We start from the raw sequence: 20,999 nt of genomic DNA on the forward strand, positions 1-20,999 counted from the left end.
TAAAGGTCCTCAGTCTGTATTCCCCCTGCTGTGGAATACCGTATTCCACACTATCATATTTTGACTTGCCCCCATCCTTTTTGAGGTTGCTTTTCTCTGCCTACCAGTATAAGCATTTCTGCTCTCAGTGCGCCTCGTTGACCAGTTCTATACCTCTGATGGGAAGTGCCAAACCTGAAATGTTGCCTTTTTGTCTTTTCTGAGTGTTTGAAATTGAACCTTCATCTTCCAAATTTAATTTTTATTATATCTGGAATTTTCTTCCTAGAATTTTTACTGGCTCCACCAGGCTGGATGGAAATGCGATAGGTAAGTATTTGACTCACCTGTGACAACTACAGAGCCTCCTGTTATAACTGTCTGACCATTACTAACGCGGCCTCGCATGTGTTGTTGGGTCTGGCCTGTAGTTGACTTTGTCCGCTGGCTGTGTGCCGTGTCCATGGACGAGCTGGCTTCCCCCCACCACCCCCGCATGTTCAGCTTGCAGAAGATCGTGGAGATCTCTTACTACAACATGAATCGGATCCGACTGCAGTGGTCCCGAATATGGCATGTGATTGGAGATCACTTCAATAAGGTAACTCTTCAGATTCAACAACCACTCTATTGATGTCCAAAAAAAAAAGGCAGGCGACTTCAAAACACAAGCGATTGAGTGTTTAGGTGCCAAAATTCACTTTCCCTGTGGATTCAGGAACAGCTGATAGCATACCTACATATTGATAGAACTTATAGAGAATGAGTTAAAAATCCATTTGTGTATAAAATACTTTAATATCCCATGTTTAGGATATAGGCTCACACCATAAAAATCATTACGATCACTGGACAAACATATTGGTGCTTGAAAGCACAGCGAGACCCTGACGCGCCTCTGAATGACCAGAGATTAAGTTAGGTTCTTTACAGTCGCAATATAAATGTCACTGCTGCCCGTTTTCTGGCTTCCATCGCCACCCCTCATCTGAAATCTTTTTGAGGAAACTAACATTTATTTAAATCAGAAACAAGCCAGAGACTTCCGTGTTCTAAACTGAAAACTACAGAGAGAAAACCAGATTGCTCTCCACAAGAGGTTTCATTGTATACATATAGACACATGCACGTGTATACTGAACAAATGAAATCAAAATATATATTACATACATAAATGTATGTATCTGTAATGTCATTTGCTTTTTAAGGGAAAACTAACAGCTTAATAATACTTTTTCCTACCAAAACACATTTCATGATTTCCAAACAATTTTCTCAGGCCTGGAGATAAAGAGTTGTAACACAGATGCTTAGAAATAGTGTGAATAAAAGACAGCTTATCCAAAAGAGAACTGCGCTCTCTACATTGAATAGAAGAAAATCATAAGTAATCTGCCATTGGGATTTAGAGCAGACAGTTGAGCGACGGTGAATCATTTGTAGCGTTTGCCAATTTCTGTGGTATAAATACTGCACAGTGGTCGATGGACAGCTCCCAGTTTGGTGTCACTAAACGCAGACTGGGGAGAGTTGGGCACTGTCGGCTGTCCCAGGCAGCTGTGGGACCCCACTGAAAGGAGGCACGGTCACATGCAGCCTTGTTTCTAACTTGGCGCATCAGCTGATCTGTCAGCAGTGACATTTATATTGCAACTGTAAAGAACCTAACTTAATCTCTGGTCATTCAGAGGCGCTTCAGGGTTTCGCAGTGCTTTCAAGCACCAATATGTTTGTCTTTGTTACTTTGCTTGCTTATCAGCTCTATATGAGGCACTTCTGAGCACACCATCTGTTTAACAAACTAGCTGAGTACCTTGTACCAAGTAGTAGACAGATGAGGTCCCTGCCCTCATGGAGCTCACTTGCATTCTGTGATAAAATTGTTTAGCCACTAAGTCATATCTGGTTCTTTTGCAACCCCATGGACTATAGCCTGCCAGGCTCCTCTGTCCATGGGATTTCCCAGGCAAGAATACTGGCGTGGTTTGCCATTTCCTTCTCCAGGGGATCTTCCTGACCCAGGGATTGAATTTGCATTTCCTGCATCAGCAGACGGATTCTTTACCACTGAGCCACCTGGGAAGGCCTCGTGATAAAATAGCTGATGGTAAAGGGTCAGGCATTGCAGTGTGTCCAGCCTCTCTGGAGGTGACCTTTCTGAACCCTCGGTGAGGAAGGAGCCACAAGAGCCTGTAGATGACCCAGAGTAAATGTTTGTTGAGCAAAGGGTAACATTGCCACCTAAAGTAGTCAAACCACTCAGCACTCATGTTTCCCACCATTCTGGGTAAATAAATTCCTAGTGGACATCATTGATAGGAACTTGTTTGAGAGAGTAAATGTGAATCATTAGCATGACTGCACCTTGTATTCTCGTCCAAGCCTGTGACACGCTTGAGACCTAGGCTGGCAGGTAGTAATTAGACATTTCATGGTTGTCAGCCTCATTACATATGCCCGTTCCATGTCATCAGTGCTCTGAAGTGCGAGGTTGTGGCCTGCTCGGTTGCTCAGTCTGGGGCTCTTCACTCTTTCCACCACCTCAGGATGTTCCATTCCCCGTGGGAGCCAGAGCACATGAGAAGCCTGTGGGTTTGAACAGGCGGGTGGTGGACTAGAGCTCTCGGGATTCCCGCAGTCATTGGGACAGTCACATGTTTCTCCTCTTCTAGACAAGGGCACAAGTGTATCCAGGGGTGCGCAAAGCTGCACAGTAAGCGTAGAATGTATTCCTGAAGCTGCCAGGGATTTTTAGCTAGGGAATAATAATATTGCTGCTGCTGCTGCTAAGTCGCTTCAGTCGTGTCCAACTCTGTGCGACCCCATGGACGGCAGCCCACCAGGCTCCCCCGTCCCTGGGATCCTCCAGGCAAGAACACTGGAGTGGGTTGCCATTTTCTTCTCCAATGCATGAAAGTGAAAAGTGAAAATGAAGTCACTCAGTCGTGTCTGACCCTCAGCGACCCTATGGACTGCAGCCTACCAGGCTCCTCCGTCCATGGGATTTTCCAGGCAAGAGTACTGGAGTGGGGTGCCATCGCCTTCTCCAAATAATATTGTTACTAGTCTCTAATTACATCAACATTACATGAACACTTTATTTTTTATTTATTTATTTTTTTTTACATGAACACTTTAAAATATTACAGTTAACAGCACCTTTGACCATCAGCAACCCTCAGCCAGACTGTCATCAAAGCTAGTTATTTTTTTAATCCATTCGATATATAGGCCAACCTCAGAGATACTGCAGGTTCAGTTCCAGACCAAAGCAGTAACGCGAATACCACAGTGAAGTGAGTCATATGAACTTTTTGGTTGGTGGCTCAGATGGTAAAAAACCTTCCTGCAATGAAGGAGACCTGGGTTCAGTCGTTGGGTTGCAAAGATCCCCTGGAGAAAGGAATGGCTACCCACTCCAGTATTCTCACCCGGAGAATTCCATGGACAGGAACCTGGCGAGCTACAGTCCATGGGGTTGCAAAGAGTAGGACATGGCTGAGCGACTTAACACTTTCAAACAAGTTATGCTTACTCTATACTGTAGTCTATTAAGTGTATAATAATTTAAAAAATGTACATAGCTTAATTTTAAAAGTTTGTTGCTAAAAAATGTAAACCATCACCTGAGCCTTCAGCAAGTTGTAATCTTTTTGCAAATAGTAACATCAAAGATCATCGTAGCACATGTAATAATAATGAAAAGTTCTGAAATCATGTATGAATTATCAAAACGTGACTCAGAAACATGTGAGCATATTTTAAAAGCAGGTTTAATGTATTTTGTTGTGAAACTTTAAACTGTACAGGTTTAATAGCCAAGAAAGAGCCTTTTCCTCCTCCTGAGGTCTGTTTTCCCAGAGCATTTATTTTGAAGGCAGGCTGTGTGTGAGGTTCAGAACCCCACATCCACAATTGTTCCACTGTGCCTGTTTCACCTCTCCTCCTGTTCCTGCTTAGGTTGGCTGTAACCCCAATGAGGATGTGGCTATCTTTGCTGTTGACTCATTAAGGCAACTCTCCATGAAGTTCCTTGAAAAGGGAGAATTAGCCAACTTCCGTTTCCAGAAAGATTTTTTGAGGCCTTTTGAGCATATTATGAAGAAAAACAGGTATGTGCATTATTCTGGAAGACCCTTAGACCCCTGTTGGGGTCTAAGAAGGTCTCCTAACAAACTGAGTACCTTGTACCAGGTAGTAGACAGATAAAGTCTCTGTCCTTGTGGAGCTCACTTGCATTTTATGATGAAATAACCACACAATCGGTCTTTTTTCCTCTCTTGTTGATGGAAGCAGATAAAATGAGCTGGACTGTGATTCACACCTCTTGTCTCTAAGTAGATCCCACTGAGATCGCTTCATCACCTCCACAGAGGGCAGATCACACTACTGCAGCCCATAGACATCATGCCTTCTGACCTGGGCTGGTGCCAGCGGAGTTCAGAGAAAGGGCCACTGCCAAAGTATCCTTGAACAGGGGGAGACATTGGCCCAGCCTTTATGCCCCAGGGAGGTGATAAGAGAGGTCAGGACAGCTGTCCCCCTGAAGTATCACTCTGTTCATTCATTCACTTGGCCTGTATTTTTTGAGGCCTGCCATCTGCTACATACTATTCTCGCTGCCAACCATACAACAAAACAGAAAACAGTCAAAAGTTCCTAGTTTGTTTGGCCCTGATTTGATGATCATTGCAGCTAAGTGATGGGTCTATGTGTGTTTATTACCCCATCTTCTCTTTTATGTAAATGAAATTTTCCATAATAAAAATTTTATAATCCCTGTTTATAGTCCAATGAGACAGATAAATAAACCCAATGTTTAGTCAGTGGTGATAACCACTCTGAAAAACAGTGTCAAGGTAAGGGGAGCACTCTTACATGGGCAGTCAGTTGAGGTATGTTAACAAACATACATTCTAATCTACTATAAATATCCAAGGAACACCATGTTGAACCTTGCAGCTGCTTTAGGAAATGGACCATTTCTTCTGTCTTCAGGTTTTGTTTTGTAATAATTTAAAATATTCATCTTAAGTTACAATGTATATTCCCATCCAAGTGTATGTATTTAGCATACACAAATATCTTTGCCCAGAAATCTAAGAGGATATGTACTTTTAGGAATGGTGTACACAGGCCACATCTCTGGATGGAAGAATTAAGAGTATGTGATTCTAAATGTTTGGAGCCAGAAAAATTGACCACAAGGCTATGGACTGTTTGCTTAACAAGTCAGAGGCAGACAGTCCCAGCGTTGGTCCCATAGCCCAAATTGTGACCAAGGAACCAGGCTCTTTCTGTCCCTTTGTTTGACCTAAAATGGGGTACTTTTCTTCCTTGAGTTTATTGTTTCATGATTGCTGGATGGAGGCTTCAGCTCCAGACATCATGCTGTGTTCACAGTGGGAGTGATTGGGAACAAGAGGAAAAAGGGCAGCGCCTCACAAGTGTATTCCTTTTAAGACAAAAGCAGAACCTTCCCAGAAACCCCTCCCCTCCCATGCACATAGATTTTTCTCTTACACCTAATTGGTCAGACCACATGGCTCCCCTTGGAGACTGGGAAATTGAGGATCTGGCACATGAGACAAGATTGTCACATTGCTCACACTGTTTATCCTGGTTCCCTGAGATCGAGCATGTGGCTGCCCAGGTGAAATCAGACTTCTGTTATTAAGGAGATGGGAGGATGACTGCTGACTAGGCAACTAACTGTCCCAATGACTGTCCTATTATTTTCTTCTTTTTGTCTGTAATTTTTTTCTTTTTAATGAATCTGGATTACTACATGCTTTAAAAAAAAATTTTTTTAAGTATTGCTGTTATGGATTGAACCATATTCATTTATCTTCCCACTGTCCAAAGTACAGATGACATGGCTGCCCGTTCCGTCCTCAGGTCTCCAACCATCCGGGACATGGTGATCCGCTGCGTCGCCCAGATGGTGAGCTCCCAGACAGCCAGCATCCGCTCAGGCTGGAAGAACATCTTCGCCGTGTTCCACCAGGCGGCCTCGGACCATGACGGGAACATCGTGGAGCTGGCCTTCCAGACCACAGGCCACATCGTCAGTGAGTGTCTCCGTTCCCTCCTGACTGACGCCCCACATGCAAGTCTAGGAGGGTGACCACTTACTTCCCGTCTAGTTTACTCTCAAAAGGGGCTTCCTTGTTTCAGCTACACTGTGATGTACTCATCTGTCACGTGGTATGCTGGGCTCTTGACGTTTGCTTAACCATGAAAGGAAGCACAGTCGACCCTCATGTTTCTATGTTTGTGAGTTCATGTACTCGCTAAAATTTATATGTAACCCCAAAACCAAAATTCCTGGCCCTTTGGTGGTCGTTTGCTGACATGAACACACACACAGCAGCAAAATGCTTGTCACCCAGGGTGCCTGTTCCCAGCTGAGACTGAACAAGGCCTTCGTGTTTCAGCTTTTTTACTGCAAATAAACAAGCGGGGACTTCCCTGGCTGTCCAGTGGTTAAGAGTCTGCACTTCCAGCGCAGGGCCTGTGGGTTTGGACCCTGGTCAGGAAACTAAGATCCTGCGTGCTGAGTGGCGCAGCCAAATAAAAAACAAGTATCCTTTCTGTGGTAAAAAAAAAAACAAACACTCACTGTTTTCTCGGCATCTTTGTCTTAGTTTGTGATTTCACCTTTTAAATTAGTTCATAGCACAGTTCTGATGTGCTAGCCAGTGTTCCTAAGGGCAGGACGTCTGTGGTCCTTTATGGAGAAAATACATGTCTTAGCTTCGCTCAGGCATGAGCTGCCTTGCTATTGGCTGCAAGTTCATTGTCAGTGAGCCAACAAAATATTCTAAGTATAGGAGATCAGTCCTGGGTGTTCTTTGGAAGGAATGATGCTAAAGATGAAACTCCAATACTTTGGCCACCTCATTCGAAGAGTTGACTCATTGGAAAAGGCTCTGATCCTGGGAGGGATTGAGGGCAGGAGGAGAAGGGGACAACAGAAGATGAGATGGCTGGATGGCATCACCGACTCGATGGACATGAGTTTGGGTGAACTCTGGGAATTGGTGATGGACAGGGAGGCCTGGCGTGCTGCAGTTCATGGGGTCACAAAGAGTCGGACACAACCAAGCAACTGAACTGAACTGAACTTGTCTTTAGACAGGACTGCACACAAGGCAAGTTTATGTGTTGATAGGTTGATGAAAGTATTGTGCGCGTGGGCTCACAGGAACCTAACTCTGTTTCCCCGAGGAGTGATGGTTCAGTGTTTGCCAGTGCATCGCTCACAGCAGCTTTGTAGAATGAGTACCATGAGTAACAAGAACTGAGTACACAGTCATCCCTTCATATTGGTCAGAAACTGGTTCCAAGACCCTCCTCAGGTACCAAATCCACGGATGCTCAAGTCCCTAAGATGAAATAGCATAAAACCATTGCACATCCTCCCGTATACTTTAAATCAAGTGTAGGTTATTCATAATACATGATACAACATAAGAAGGCTACGTACCTAGTTGCCAGCATGCAGCAAATTCAAGCTTTGCGTTTTGGAACTTTCTGAAATTTTTTTTCCAGGATAGTTTTGGTCTGGGGTTGTTTGAACCCACTGATAAGAAAACCAGTACTTCCCCGTTTCACTGAAGAGGAAACAGACGCAGGAGAGTAGGGTAGGAGAGCTTGTCTGAGGTCATACCGCCAGGAGGTAGTGGAGGGAGACTGCCGCCTGCACTACGGCCCAGAACTCGCGCCCTGTGCCCTGCACTGACCTCAGTCCCTGGGCCTGCCTGTTTGCCGGTCTTGCTGTTGGTGGACATTGTAAGACATTGGGTCAGCTTTGATTTTTTTTGAGGTCTTTTAACTTTTTTAAAATTATTGTCATTCATATTCTTAGGTGGTATCTGTAAGATTTTGAAAACCGTCAATTTTAAACTGCCTGTCAGCTTTGGCTCACTGACCTTCCCTGTCTCACTTTGTCCTCATAAGGTCCCAGCAAGGTACCACCAGGTGTGATCTTAGGGCGGCAGCAGCCAGGGAATGAAGGGATGTGCTCAGGGTCACAGAACTGGGGCCAGCGCTTCCCTCAGTGTTCAGCTTCCGTCAGGCAGACCCTCTGCGCCAACCCCATGTGCATCCACGTTTGTATATCTCTCGCAGTTCCACTGACTCCATGCTAAAATGGACAGCTTGTCTTCCTGGTGAAGCTTGGTCGTCTCTTGGCGATCCTCTCACTTCCCAGAGTCCTTCCGCCGCCACCAGCCTCTCCTGTTTTTTGTCCCCTCACCCAGCACCCACCCCACCTGGGATTATTTTACGTATCTACTGATTGAGGTGATTATTGTCCATCTTACCCACTGGAGCAAAGGCGGGAAATTCAGCTGCTTATCGCTGTCCCTGGGGCCTACAACCACACTTTGTGGGGGTTTTAATTTCCCATCTTATCCATAATTTTATTTTTTATTAATTAATTTCTATTGCAGTATAGTTGCTTTACACACTTTGCATGTGGTTGGCACTCAATAAATGTTCATTGAATGAATGAATATTTGGGCCTTTACCTCGTTGCTTGAGCTCAGGAAGCAGCGCAGTTTAGCCCTAGTTGTACTGAGGGCACTCATTCCTGAATAATTTCATTAGAAACCCTGTCTTCCAGAGACCACTGACATGCCTTCCTTAGATTTTTCACTGCAGTAATCATCTCCTGTGTTTGTGTATGTGTTTAATCCTCGTTTCCAAATCCTGGTCTTATTAAAAATGTGCCTTTGTTTCCCAGCAACCATTTTCCAGCACCATTTCCCTGCAGCCATCGATTCCTTCCAAGATGCTGTGAAGTGCTTATCGGAGTTCGCCTGCAACGCTGCCTTCCCTGACACGAGCATGGAAGCCATCCGGCTCATCCGCTTCTGTGGGAAATACGTCTCCGAGAGGCCGCGGGTACAGTGTTCCTCTTCGCACTCTTTGAGCCGTGGCGGGGAAGGATGCGTGGACAAAACACCCTTGCTCTCCTGGGAAAGAGCTTTTCCAGCTGCTCTCTTACAAATGTGTGCTTGCCCTAAACTAGATGTTTATTTCCACATACTGCCGTAACAGGAGTTCTACCTTTCTGGTTAGTTTGTATGTATGAAAGTATTTTATTTAGTCTGAACTTTTATATAGTATCCTACAGATTGTTTTTGTAGAAGATAATAGTTTAGCTGTGAATTTTGGCAAAGCTGAAGAAGCTAGACATTGTATTTGAGAGAGACCAAACCTCTCTTTTAGGAATGACATTATGCCTCTGTGATATAGCCAAGAAATCACATTTAGAGATCACCTTTTGTTTTCTCCCAAAAATGCTGAGGGTTTTTCTGTTATATCTCACTTTCCTAAAGTGGTTCAGCTGACAGCCTCAAAACACTGCAGTTGGGTGAAAACAAGCAGGACTAAACTGATGGCCTGTACGGATCTCTTTTTTAAGCATTCTTCACAGGAGTGCATGCCCCCGAGATGATACATCTGGTCCCGGCAACAGCTCAATGAGATGAGATGACGATGAGACCACTGTTGACTGAGCACGCAGAACGTGTCAGGCAGCATTCTAGGCATGTTCTGAGTGTGGATACCTTTAACCCTCGCATCAGGCCCATAGGAGGGGTAATTACATTCCCGTTATACAAGGGCAGTAAGTGAAGCACAGAGAGAAATCGCCGAATGCTAAGTAACCAGAGTTGATACAGAAACTCCATTGCAACAGAGCGTGCTTCTTCAAGAGTGGTTAAGGATCAGAGGGCTGAGGACCCCAGAGACAGGGCAGGAAGTAGGGCTTCACATCTGGACTGTGTAAAGACGGCCAGCACCTGCCTACACACGTGGCTTTGGGCCTCTTATTTAATCCCTTAGTGCCTCTGTTAACTCACCTACAAAGCGGAACCATTAATTTCTACCTGCTTCAGGGAATTGTGAGAATTGTTAACTCATGTAAAACACCTTTACAGCTCCCGGCCCTTAGCAAGTGCTTAGTCAATAGTAGGTGTTCCCCCTCCTATTTTAAGTAATACAATTACAGTTGTTCAGTTGCCAAGTCGTGTCTGACTCTTTGTGACTGCAAGCATGCCAGGCTCATCTGTCCACCACTATCAACCAGAATTTGCTCAAATTCATGTCCATTGAATCAGTGATGCTATCTAACCATCTCATCCTGTTGCCCCCTTCTCCTTTTGTAGTAATGTTTGGGAACGGTCTGAGATACTGAATCATCCTGGATGTTTTGCTATCACCATTTGACCTTTATCGCTTTTCTTAATGTAAAACCTCCTGCCGCCAGGATTCTTGTGATCTGCCTCACTCACCTTACTCTAAAACCCACAAAGGTCCATAGGGAGAAACCGCGCATGTGCCTTTGGGACAGACTGGTCTTTATCTCTGCAGGATTCCCCAACAGACCCTTGCTAAACTGAGGTTTTTAGGAGGGGAAATGAGGGGCTTTCATCTTCTTGTAGTTCTGGTTCGGCTCCTTCCTTTCACCTGCTGGGTCTGCCTCTGAGGGATGGTCTCATTGTAGGTGCTGCAAGAATACACAAGTGATGACATGAACGTGGCTCCGGGTGACAGAGTCTGGGTCCGCGGCTGGTTCCCCATCCTCTTTGAGCTCTCCTGCATCATTAACAGATGCAAACTAGATGTCCGGACCAGGTAACCCCATCCCGGCTCCCCTCCCGGGGGCCCCTTCCCCACCTCCCCGCCTGGGTCTCAGTCCCTGCCTCCCCTGGCCCCTGCCCTCTTCTCCCACCCACCCCCTCCTCTGTGCCCGGCTTTGTTTCCCCCAGAGGGCTCACAGTGATGTTCGAGATCATGAAGAGCTATGGCCACACCTTTGAAAAGCACTGGTGGCAGGACCTGTTCAGAATCGTGTTCAGGATTTTCGACAACATGAAACTCCCCGAGCAACAGTCGGAGGTGGGTGATGACAAGAGCACTGCCCCGGGGAGATGGGAGAAGAGCCGCTCTGGGCCTCGTCTGTGCCCGGGGTTGCGTCGTCAGCATCCACAGCCCACAGAAGTCCTGCACAGCGAGCCGTGTCGGGTGTGTTTTGAAAAGGAAAATGCCCTTCCTGGCCCTCCTCTCCCAGTCATCGAGTAGTGCTGAGGAGCTTCCCATCTGGGGATGAGGGAGGGGAAATAAATCTCCACTGTGCGCCCACTCGGCCCTTGAGCACCGAACGTGCCGGTTCAGCAGGCACCTCGCGGTCCTCTTCCTGTTTGGTTCATACCAACTTCTGAACAGTTGGGAGAACATGAGGTTGCATATGTTTCTTCAGCATCGTGTTCTCATTTCCTTTAGGTGTAGGATTTGTTGAATCATATGGTAGTTCAATTTTTTGAGGAACCTCCATACTGTTTTCCATAGCAGCTGCACCAATGTATATTTCCATCAACAGTGCCCAAGGGTTCCCTCTTCTTCACATACTCTCAAGCATCTATTATCTCTTGGCTTTTTGATGATGGCCATTCTCATAGGCCCGAGGTGTTATCTCATTGTGATTTTGATTTGCATTTCTCTGATGATGAGTGATTTTGAGCGCCTTGTCGTGTATCTGTTGGCCATTTGTATATCTTTGGAAAAACCTGTCTATCCAACATCATTTTTAATATTTACATTTTTGTGTAAGGTGTATTGAACATAACTAAAATTTTTGAATGTATCATTGGGCGGGGGGGTTGTTTTTTGTTTTGGCTGTGCCACACAGCTTGCAGGATCTCGGTTCCCTGACCAGGGACTGAATTGGGCCCCAGCAGTGAAAGCACAGAGTTGTAACCACTGGACCTCCAGGGAGTTCCCAGAAGTATCACTTTGAATGACTGTTTAAATTCTGTCATATGGATGTTCCCAACTTAACTGCCGCATTACCAAGCATTAATTTATGTCTGTGTTTACAGTAGATAAATACCCGTGTGGTAAACATCTTTATTCATAAACCTTCAGCCACAGATCTTTATTTCTTCAGGGTTCATTCCTGGAAGTAGTGTTACTGCATGAGTGGATGTGCACATGTTTAAGACAGTTGATCCCTATTGCCAAATTTTGTTTCAGAAAATTTTGCCAGTGATATGTGAGAATTCCCATCTCACCAAAAGGAGAGTGGCTTTTAAACATTATCTTTTAATTTTTTTTCCCAGAAATCTGAGTGGATGACAACAACTTGCAATCATGCACTTTATGCTATTTGTGATGTGTTTACCCAGTTCTATGAAGCTTTGAATGAAGTTCTTCTTTCTGATGTATTTGCACAGTTGCAGTGGTGTGTAAAACAAGGTACTTTTCATGTAGCTAGGCTTTATTTTTCTTGACATAGTCTTTAGTGAGAGATTAATTTTTTCAACATATAGAAGCGTGAAGGCTGAAGAGTGCATTTATAATTGGTGAAAATGAGTATTTTTTAATTAAATTAGAACATAACAATTTCTCCTCCGAGTCAGTTTATAAATCATTTCTCATACAAGTACCAAAATGTTGACCTTCTTCCATTCCTAACAATAAAGTTTAAAAAATAATTTTACCTCTTTATAGCCTACTTAAACGCTAAAAACTTTAATACTATCCCTAGCAGTGCTTCATTAATTAGAGGCCTACTAGCCTACCAGTTGCATTGTCTCCCCACATCACAATATGCGGCATCAGTGATCAGGCTGGAATCAGAACAGCATTTGAGGTTTAATGATAGATGTTTTATTTTGCAGATAACGAGCAGTTGGCTCGATCAGGTACAAATTGCTTAGAAAACTTAGTAATATCCAATGGAGAGAAATTCAGTCCTGACGTCTGGGACAAAACATGCAATTGTATGCTGGATATCTTCAAAACAACCATCCCCCACGTGTAAGTGTCAGTGTGATTACTGCTGTTTACTTCTGTGTTCAGTAGTTGTTTTAAAGCTCCAGGCTGCCCTTCATATTGATTATTTTCCTTCTCTTGCGTTCCTTAAAGTCTGCTGACGTGGAGACCTGTAGGAATGGAGGACGATCCAGCAGAAAAACATTTGGTAGGATTTTTGTGTTTTCAGTTGTCTTTTCTCTGATCACATATCATAGTAAAAAGTTAAGGAGTTTAGGCTTTTCTGATGGGAAGTGAGTAAAAAAGGTTATAAGAGCTGAAAGTGAAAGCGTTAGTCCCTCAGTTGGGTCCAGCTCTTTGCGATCTCATGAACTGTAGCCTGCCAGGCTTCTCTGTCCGTGGAATTTTCCAGGCAAGAATACTGGAGTGGGTTGCCATTTCCTTCTCCAGGAGATCTTCCCTGACCCAGGGATGGAACTCAGGTCTTCTGCATTGCAGGCAGATTCTTTACCATCCGAGCTACCAGGGAAGCCTTATAGGAGCTAAACACTGTATATATTCATTAATGTGGTCTTTTGAAAGTGGAAAGAAGTATTAAGAAAATAAGTCACTTCACTCAATAAAAGCTAAAAGCACCTCTAGCTTTTGTTTCTGTGACTGAGCACATGCAACCCACATTTGCAGTTGAGGCTCACTTCATACCTAATGTATTAATACCAGTTTGGACATTTTTCCGTATTCTTAAATAGTCTTCGAGGACAGCCTCTTCCCTGGCTGCGCATTATTATAATTTATTTAATGGATTTTCTCTTGTTGAACTGTCAGTTCTGTCCTTTCACTGTTGTAAATATTGCTTTGGTGTAATTATTCTTATTTATTGGCCTCTTACATAAAGAGTGCTTTCCTGGGACTTCATGGTGGTCCAGTGGTTTAAGACTGTCTTCCAATGCAGGGGGTGTAGGTTCAGTCCCTGGCCCAAAAACCAAGATCTCACATGCCTCATGGCCAGAAAAAGAACCAGAGCAGAAAGCAATATTATAACAAATTTAATAAGAGACTTAAAAATGGTCCATATCCAAAAAAAGAAATCTTAAAAAAAATGCTTTTCTCTTCACCAATGAAATAGTTTTTATTTTTGTGTAAAACCCCATAAAGAAGTTTTAGTTCAAGTATCCCTTTAAAATACTGTGATTTACAGGGTAAACCTTTAGTCTTACTATCTAGCTTCTATTTCCAAATAACTATAAAGGCATTATATTTTGAAAGGCTTTCGGGATATAGCGATTTAAAAATAAAGCACAGCATGTAAACATTTTCTGTTTAACTTTCTGCTGTCAGCTTTAAAGAAACCTCCTACCATACTCATTTGTTTTTGAACTTGATCTCGTTAAAAATTGTCACACTCATCATGAAATCATAGTGTGTAGAGAAATGCCACCTAAGTTGGAATCAGAAGATGTGAAATTTTAATGGGAGAAAGAAATTGTTGAAATTCATAATCTCTCCCATGCAGCCTCTGAAAAGTGCTGCACTGTACTTCAAGCTCAGCAGGACACTTACACATTCAAGTTGGGCCAGCAGTGTTAAAACCAGGCACATCTCTGCGCAGGCCCTGCATTGTGAATGGAGGAGTGAGCATTGTGTTTCTCTCTGGTTAACTTCCAGGATGTGGATCTGGACCGCCAGTCTTTAAGCAGCATTGATAAAAATGCCTCTGAGAGGGGTCAGAGCCAACTCTCTAACCCGACCGACGATGGCTGGAAAGCCAGACCATATGCAAGTAAGACCCCTTTTCTTACTGTGTTTGTTTTTATTTGTTTGTTATTTTTTAAGTAGGTAAGACATGTACATGATTCAAATATTCGGCAGGTGCAGAGAGGTAAAGAGGCTATGAGCCTTCCTTCCACCCCTGGGCCTCAGTCTGCAGCTCCCCTCCCCTGTGGCAGCCAGTGTTACCAGTTGCTAATAGTCCTTTCTAGAGATTCGTGTGTAAGCAAATACCTATCCAACTACACAAGCATATAATGCGTGTTTATACTTACATATGAATTCTCTTCCACCCCTTTTATAGACATTATAGAATGCCGTTCATTGTTCTTTATCTCTAATGTACCTTAGAGATCATTCAAAGTCGGTACCTGAGGTGTTCTCACACTCTTTCATGCTGCTGTATGTTGTCCACACTGCAGCTGTGGTATTATTTGCTTAATTGGGTTCCTGCCAGTGGATATTTATGTTATTCCTAGTCTTTTTCTGTTATAAACAACACTGCATTGAATCACATAATACATGTGTTATTTGTGAGTTTATCTGTACAGTAAATCCCCAGAAACAGAATTGCTAGGTTAAAAGAGAAGTGCCTTTGCTATTTTGATAGATAATTCCAGGTTGCTTCCTATTAAGGTTACATCTGTTAACATGATCTTTGAAAACACCTGGGTGATACTTGGTATCTTTTGAGTAGTCTTAATATGCAGTTTTTTAATTATGAGTGAAACTGAGCAGTTTTTCCTGTGTTTAAGAACCATTTCTGTTTTCTGTGAGCTATCTGTTCGTAATACTGGCTCATTTGGTACTGATTGTTGATCTTTTTATTGATTTGAGGGGGCTCTGTGTGTTAGAGATCCCTTTGCTGAATATAAATGTCAAATTACTTTTACTGATTTATCCGTTAATGTTGCTTATGGCGTGTTTTCCTGTCTATCATTTTAAAAAATAGGTTTTCCAGTTGCTGTGAGCCAGGCACTGTGTGTCCCATGTGTGTATAGTCCTTATCCTTGCCATGATTCTTATCCTTGCCGTTTGAGGGGGTACCATTTTACATTTGAATGAATTAGGTCTCAGATGACATGACTTGCTAATACGTGGTAGAGTCAAGATTCAGACACTTTTGACTGAGAAATTGAACCATTTCTGGTGTTAGTCTGGTCTTTTTTAAAGTTGTGGTTGATATTTTTCTTCATAGTGGTTTCACCTTCTTCTCAACACACCAGTCTGTAGGTGTCCACATTGGCATGAACTTCTGAGGCAGCGCATTAGACAAAGCCCTGTGTGGTCACCATGATCTTCTGAAGGCTAGAAAATAACCACCCTCAGAATTCATTCAAGAGGCGCCACCTTGGAGACTGCAGGCCGCTCCTCCATGTCTGTGGCATGGCCAGGGTATCTCCAAGGTCCAGACAAAGGATGAGCTGAGTCCTCATCAGCCCCAGATAAAGGAACCAGTGGACGTTTCTTTCAGTGGAACCACTGGGTGCAGCAAGATACTTAGATTCTGAGAGATGCCTGGGACTTGAGACCCTGCCATTTCTCTAGGGAACAGAACTTTGTTTCTCCCAGTTTTCTGTCTCCACCACCTCCTTTTCAGGGATGAGCTCAGTGCATAGAGCAGCAGGCACAACCCTTTACACACTTGAATTGTTTACTGTCTTTTTATTTTGGGTCCAGGGTGGTGGTGTCATTGAACAAGTATAAGTTAAGTGTACATCTGTTGCAATTTCCACTTAAAACTCATTCTGTGTGGAGAATTTTTATATGTATAATTTCATAGCTATTTTCAAAAGCTTGAAGATGACCCAACTCCCTGTTAACGTTTATCTAATACTTTCAGCATTCTGGTTCTTTAACAGTAAGTTGGAAAGGATGCTCTGCTTGGACTGGAGTCAAATCAGCCATGGACTGTCCCAGAACCCAGGGATTAAGAAAATGAGACATTAGTTGGAGTCTAGTCCGTAGGCAGAAACCACATCAATAACCTAAGCAGGGAAAATGCTCCACAGAGAATTATTTTAGCCACTGAAACAGGCAGAAGAGCTTCTGAAGGATATGGAAGCGGAAAATGTGGGCAGTGACTGCTCCATCTAGCGATCCAGGAGCCAAGAGTTTATATGAGCTGCGCCCCTTCCCCCGACCCTCGCGCCTGAGATTTAGCCCTTTGGCAGGGCCAGCTACCACCAGGAACCTGTAGCCTCTTGTGGACAGAGCACAGCCCAGAGCCAGTCTGTAGAAGCGACCCTTTGGGCAGCAGAGAAATGTGCTGGAGAACAGGGACCCGCGTCACTGACACCCTTCACCTCTTCAGGTGTTTGCTCAGAAAGCACATTTTCAAAGAGAACCTTTTCTGGCCAGCTCGTAGCCCCACCTTGACAGCCCCCCTTCCACCTCCCAACCCCCACCTTGTGTCCTCGTTGTGTGACATCCTATATCTTATGCTTAAATAGCTTGTTTACTGTCCTTCTCTGCCACGGGGGGCCAGGGATTTTTGTCCAGCTTATTAATTGTTATGCCGTAGCATCAAGATCTGTGCTGGCACACAGGAAGAGCTCAGTGAACTCAGTACTGGCTGAATCATTATTAGGGTTAATCTTTATCATCTAATATAGATCAGAAACTGTTTGCCAGCCTCCTCATCAAGTGTGTGGTCCAGTTGGAATTGATCCAGACCATTGACAACATCGTGTTCTACCCTGCGACGAGCAAGAAGGAGGACGCAGAGCACATGGTTGCCGCCCAGGTGAGGGCGGGCCTGGAGAAGAGCATCCTTGCCGGTGGGGAGGTTGCCCGGGTGCGGTGATTTGCTGGAGCCACTTGGGTTGGCCGCGAGAGCCCCTCATGCTCACTGCCCCCAGCCCTGTGTTCAGCGACAAGGGTACTGGTCACTTATTATTGGCCGTAATGGGAGTGTTTACCCCACAGAAATCACCAAGCACTAAAAATCGGCCTTTCCCAGAGAGCCAGTTTACCAGCATTCCACTGCTGAGATTCCACTCCTTGCCTTGGTGCTTCAAAAAAAATGTGTTATTAATCATAGGGACTGCTCCTTATCATTGATCCACAGTTAACCCATAACTAACTGAGAAGGAAAAGTTATGTGGCTAAAGGTCCCAGTTTTTCCTTCAGAAAGAATACCTTTTTGTTTTGTATATGCAACCTTTTATATATACAGTATGCTTGGAAACAGAACTCAGTGTCCAAAAGTGGGACAGTAACCTTCCACCACAGGTTGCAGACTTGAGTGCCTCGTGGCCTGGGCGATGCTGTGAGCAGTGGCAGCGAGCCGGCGGGCACAGTGGGAGGCCGCTGAGCCCTGCCACCTCCCTGCTGCAGGGCTGGTTGCCACCAGGCTGGTAGCTGTGACAGTCTTCCAGTTTTTCAAGCAGAGTCGGAAATCAAGATTTCAGGGGATGTTCCTGGCGGTCCAGTGGTTAGGACTTGGCGCTTTCACCCTGCAGGTGCAGCTCCATCCCTGGTCAGGGAACCGAGATCTCAGAAGCTGTGCAGCAGGCCACCCCCCTGAACAATGGAAATCTCTTGTTTGTATTTAAGTGTATAGTTCAGTGGTTTTAGTATATTCACAAAGCTATGCAAACTTCCCCACGAATTCTAGAACATTTTAATCACTGCAAAAGAGAACACCCTGACCATCAATATCACTCCCCATTCCCTTCTTGCCCCAGCCCTTGGCAACTGGTGATCTATCTTCTGTCTCCGGGTCTGTCTAACCCAGATATTACATACTATGTTAGTTGTATAACTTGTGAGCTTTTGTGTCTGGCTCCTTCTGCTCACTGCTTTCCAGGCTTGCCATGCCAGGGCATGTACCCCACTCCACTCTTCTCACCTGGGCTGAATAATAGCCCCTTTTGTGCCCAGGCCTCGTTTTGTGTATCTGTTCATCAGTTGATGGACATTTGGGTTGTGTCCACCGTCTGGCTGTTACAGATAATCCTGCTGTGAACATTTTTGTACAGATTTTAATGTGCACATACGTTTTTAAATCTGTGGAGTATAAACCTAGGAGTAGAATTGCTGGGTCATATGGTAGCTTTGTGTTTGCCTTTTTGAGGAATTGCCAGACTGTTTTCCAAAACAGCCAGACTATTTTCCATTCCCACCAACAGTGTGTGAAGGTTCCGGTGTCTTCACCTCCTCGCCAGTGGTTATCACTGTGTTGCTGGTTTTATTTAAATTATTTTAGGCATCCTCATGTGTGTGAGGTAGTAGCTCATTGTGGATTTGTTCTCATATTTGGAGAAACACCTATTCAAATCCTTTTCGTTGGATTATTCATCTTTTTATCACTGAAAGAGCTTTTGTATTTCCTAGATACTAGCCTCTTAGCACACGGATATATGATCTGTGCCATTTCGCGCATTATCTTTTCAATTTCTTGATGGTGTCCTTTGAAGAACAAAAGTTTTTAATTTTGATAAAAGTCATGTTACTGTTTTTTCTCCAGTTACTTTTAAAGTTATTTCTGAAAGCATTGCCCTAATTCAAGGTCACAGAGATTTAGGCCTACATTTTCTTTTAAGAATGTTTTAGCTCTTATATTTAGGTCTTTGATCCTTTTTTTTTAGTTTATTTTTGTATATGATGGGAGATAGGGAGTCTACCTTCATTCTTTTACATGTAAATACTCAGTTATCCCAGTACCATTCGATATAAAGACTGTTTTTTCCCCGTTGAATTATTCTGACATCCATGCTAGAAATCTCTTGGTCATAAGTTTGAGGATTTATTCCTGGATTCTCAGTTATTTTCCATATGTCTGTCTTTATGCTAGAATCACACTGTCTTGATTAGTGTAGTTTTTTTTTTTAATAAGTTTTTTTTAAATAGGGAAGTATGAGTCTTCCAGCTTTGTGCTGCTTTTTTTTTTCCCCAAGACTGTTTTGGCTGTTCTGTGTCACTTACATTTACCTATGAATTTTAGGATCAGCTTGTCAGTTACTGCAAAGATGTCAGCTGGAATTTTGATGGAGATTACACTGAATTTATAGACCTATTTCAGGAGTATTGCGAACTCTGCCCTTTTGTAACCTCTGGCTTGTAGGGAGGGATGTGGTCCATTTTCCTTGAGGGCTAAGCAAATACAAAATCCCTAATTATGTCCCACGTTTCAGGCAACATGTTGAATAAAAACTTCTAGCATTTCATACCTATTTTTATGGTTTTTCCCTTCATGTTTAAAAACACAATTGTCAAACCTACTGAAGTTCATTGATCATGTGATGAGGCTTGAGATGAGATGCCACGTGGGCTTTGGCTGAGAATTTCTTTCACTATGCTTTGAGCCTCACAGCTTCTGTCACAGGTACTACAGATTGATTTTCTCGTTTTCCACTTTCTTTATAAAATAAGCGGACAGTGCAGTCGTGTAATGAAATCTGTAATAGCTGGAGAAACACACCCTCCTGTTGATGCAGTGAAGGCAGTACTGACACGGCTGAAACTTTGGCCGCAGAGCCTGCCGTCGTGCAGGAGCGCAGCATGTCCTCTTGCCAGCCAGGGGCCAGAGTCTGAATGGAAGAGCGTCGAAGCTGCTGAGGAAAGCAGTGTGCCTCATAGAGAGGAGGACCCTGGAGAGCTCTGATACCAGCGTGTCCAGAGCCAGTCTATCTTCTTTACTCAGCTCTGTTATCCTCCCCTCTCCAGCAAGACACACTGGACACAGACATCCACATCGAGACGGAGGACCAGGGCATGTACAAGTACATGTCTTCACAGCACCTCTTCAAGCTCCTGGACTGCTTGCAGGAGTCCCATTCATTCTCAAAGGCCTTCAACTCCAATTACGAGCAGCGGACTGTCTTGTGGCGAGCAGGTAAGGCAGGCTACACAGATGGGGCAGCTGGCTGCCCTGGTCACCGTCGTAAACCATTAAAGCCTTTGGAAAGTCCCTGGTATGGTACACACAGCTGGAATAACTTAACAGGTGTTTTCATGCTTGAGGGAGAAAGAAGGGAAATTTCATCCCAGAACCAGGAATATGGCCTGGCACACAGGAGATTCTCAGTATTTGATGGAATAACAAATTAGTTTAATCTAGCAAGTCAAGAAATTTTACATTAGATTAAAATTGTAAAGTTAAATATGATGGTATAAAAACTGTGGAAGTCTAGGAGAAACAGACACACTGGTACATTTTCTGGGGCTTTTAGGGGTTTTTCTCTCCCACCTCCATATGTAAATACACAGTCCTGGACATGAGTGATGTGTGTGTGTAGACACACACGTATGTTTGTATAGGAGTGAAGACAGTAGGAGTCTCATTTTGTGAACTTTGTATGAAAGTGATACTTTATATATAATTCTTGTATTATTACCATTTTTTTCCCCAGATGCCTGTTTTAGCCCATAATTTTAAAATGTCATTTTTCTCTTTAGGTTTAAACTTTCTAGGTGTTTTAGGTTTTTGCCAATAATAAGATTTTGCTTATTAGAGTGGTTTA

The 20,999-nt window shown here is 43.8% G+C and overlaps 1 protein-coding gene across 1 annotated transcript in view; it reads left to right on the forward strand.

Moving 5' to 3' along the window:
* ARFGEF2 (ADP ribosylation factor guanine nucleotide exchange factor 2) overlaps positions 1-20,999 on the forward strand; it is an 81,941-nt gene that overhangs the window by 56,132 nt on the left and 4,810 nt on the right. Inside the window, exons 24-36 of the mRNA XM_052650395.1 lie at positions 269-309; positions 411-580; positions 3,940-4,091; positions 5,878-6,050; positions 8,729-8,889; positions 10,496-10,626; positions 10,761-10,890; positions 12,111-12,246; positions 12,672-12,810; positions 12,919-12,973; positions 14,431-14,545; positions 17,148-17,278; positions 20,203-20,371. Coding sequence (XP_052506355.1) covers positions 269-309; positions 411-580; positions 3,940-4,091; positions 5,878-6,050; positions 8,729-8,889; positions 10,496-10,626; positions 10,761-10,890; positions 12,111-12,246; positions 12,672-12,810; positions 12,919-12,973; positions 14,431-14,545; positions 17,148-17,278; positions 20,203-20,371 — 1,703 coding nt within the window. The remainder of the gene's footprint in view (positions 1-268; positions 310-410; positions 581-3,939; positions 4,092-5,877; positions 6,051-8,728; positions 8,890-10,495; positions 10,627-10,760; positions 10,891-12,110; positions 12,247-12,671; positions 12,811-12,918; positions 12,974-14,430; positions 14,546-17,147; positions 17,279-20,202; positions 20,372-20,999) is intronic.

The sequence above is a fragment of the Budorcas taxicolor genome, chromosome 13 (assembly GCF_023091745.1).
Source record: "Budorcas taxicolor isolate Tak-1 chromosome 13, Takin1.1, whole genome shotgun sequence".
NCBI classification, from domain to species: Eukaryota; Metazoa; Chordata; class Mammalia; order Artiodactyla; family Bovidae; genus Budorcas; species Budorcas taxicolor.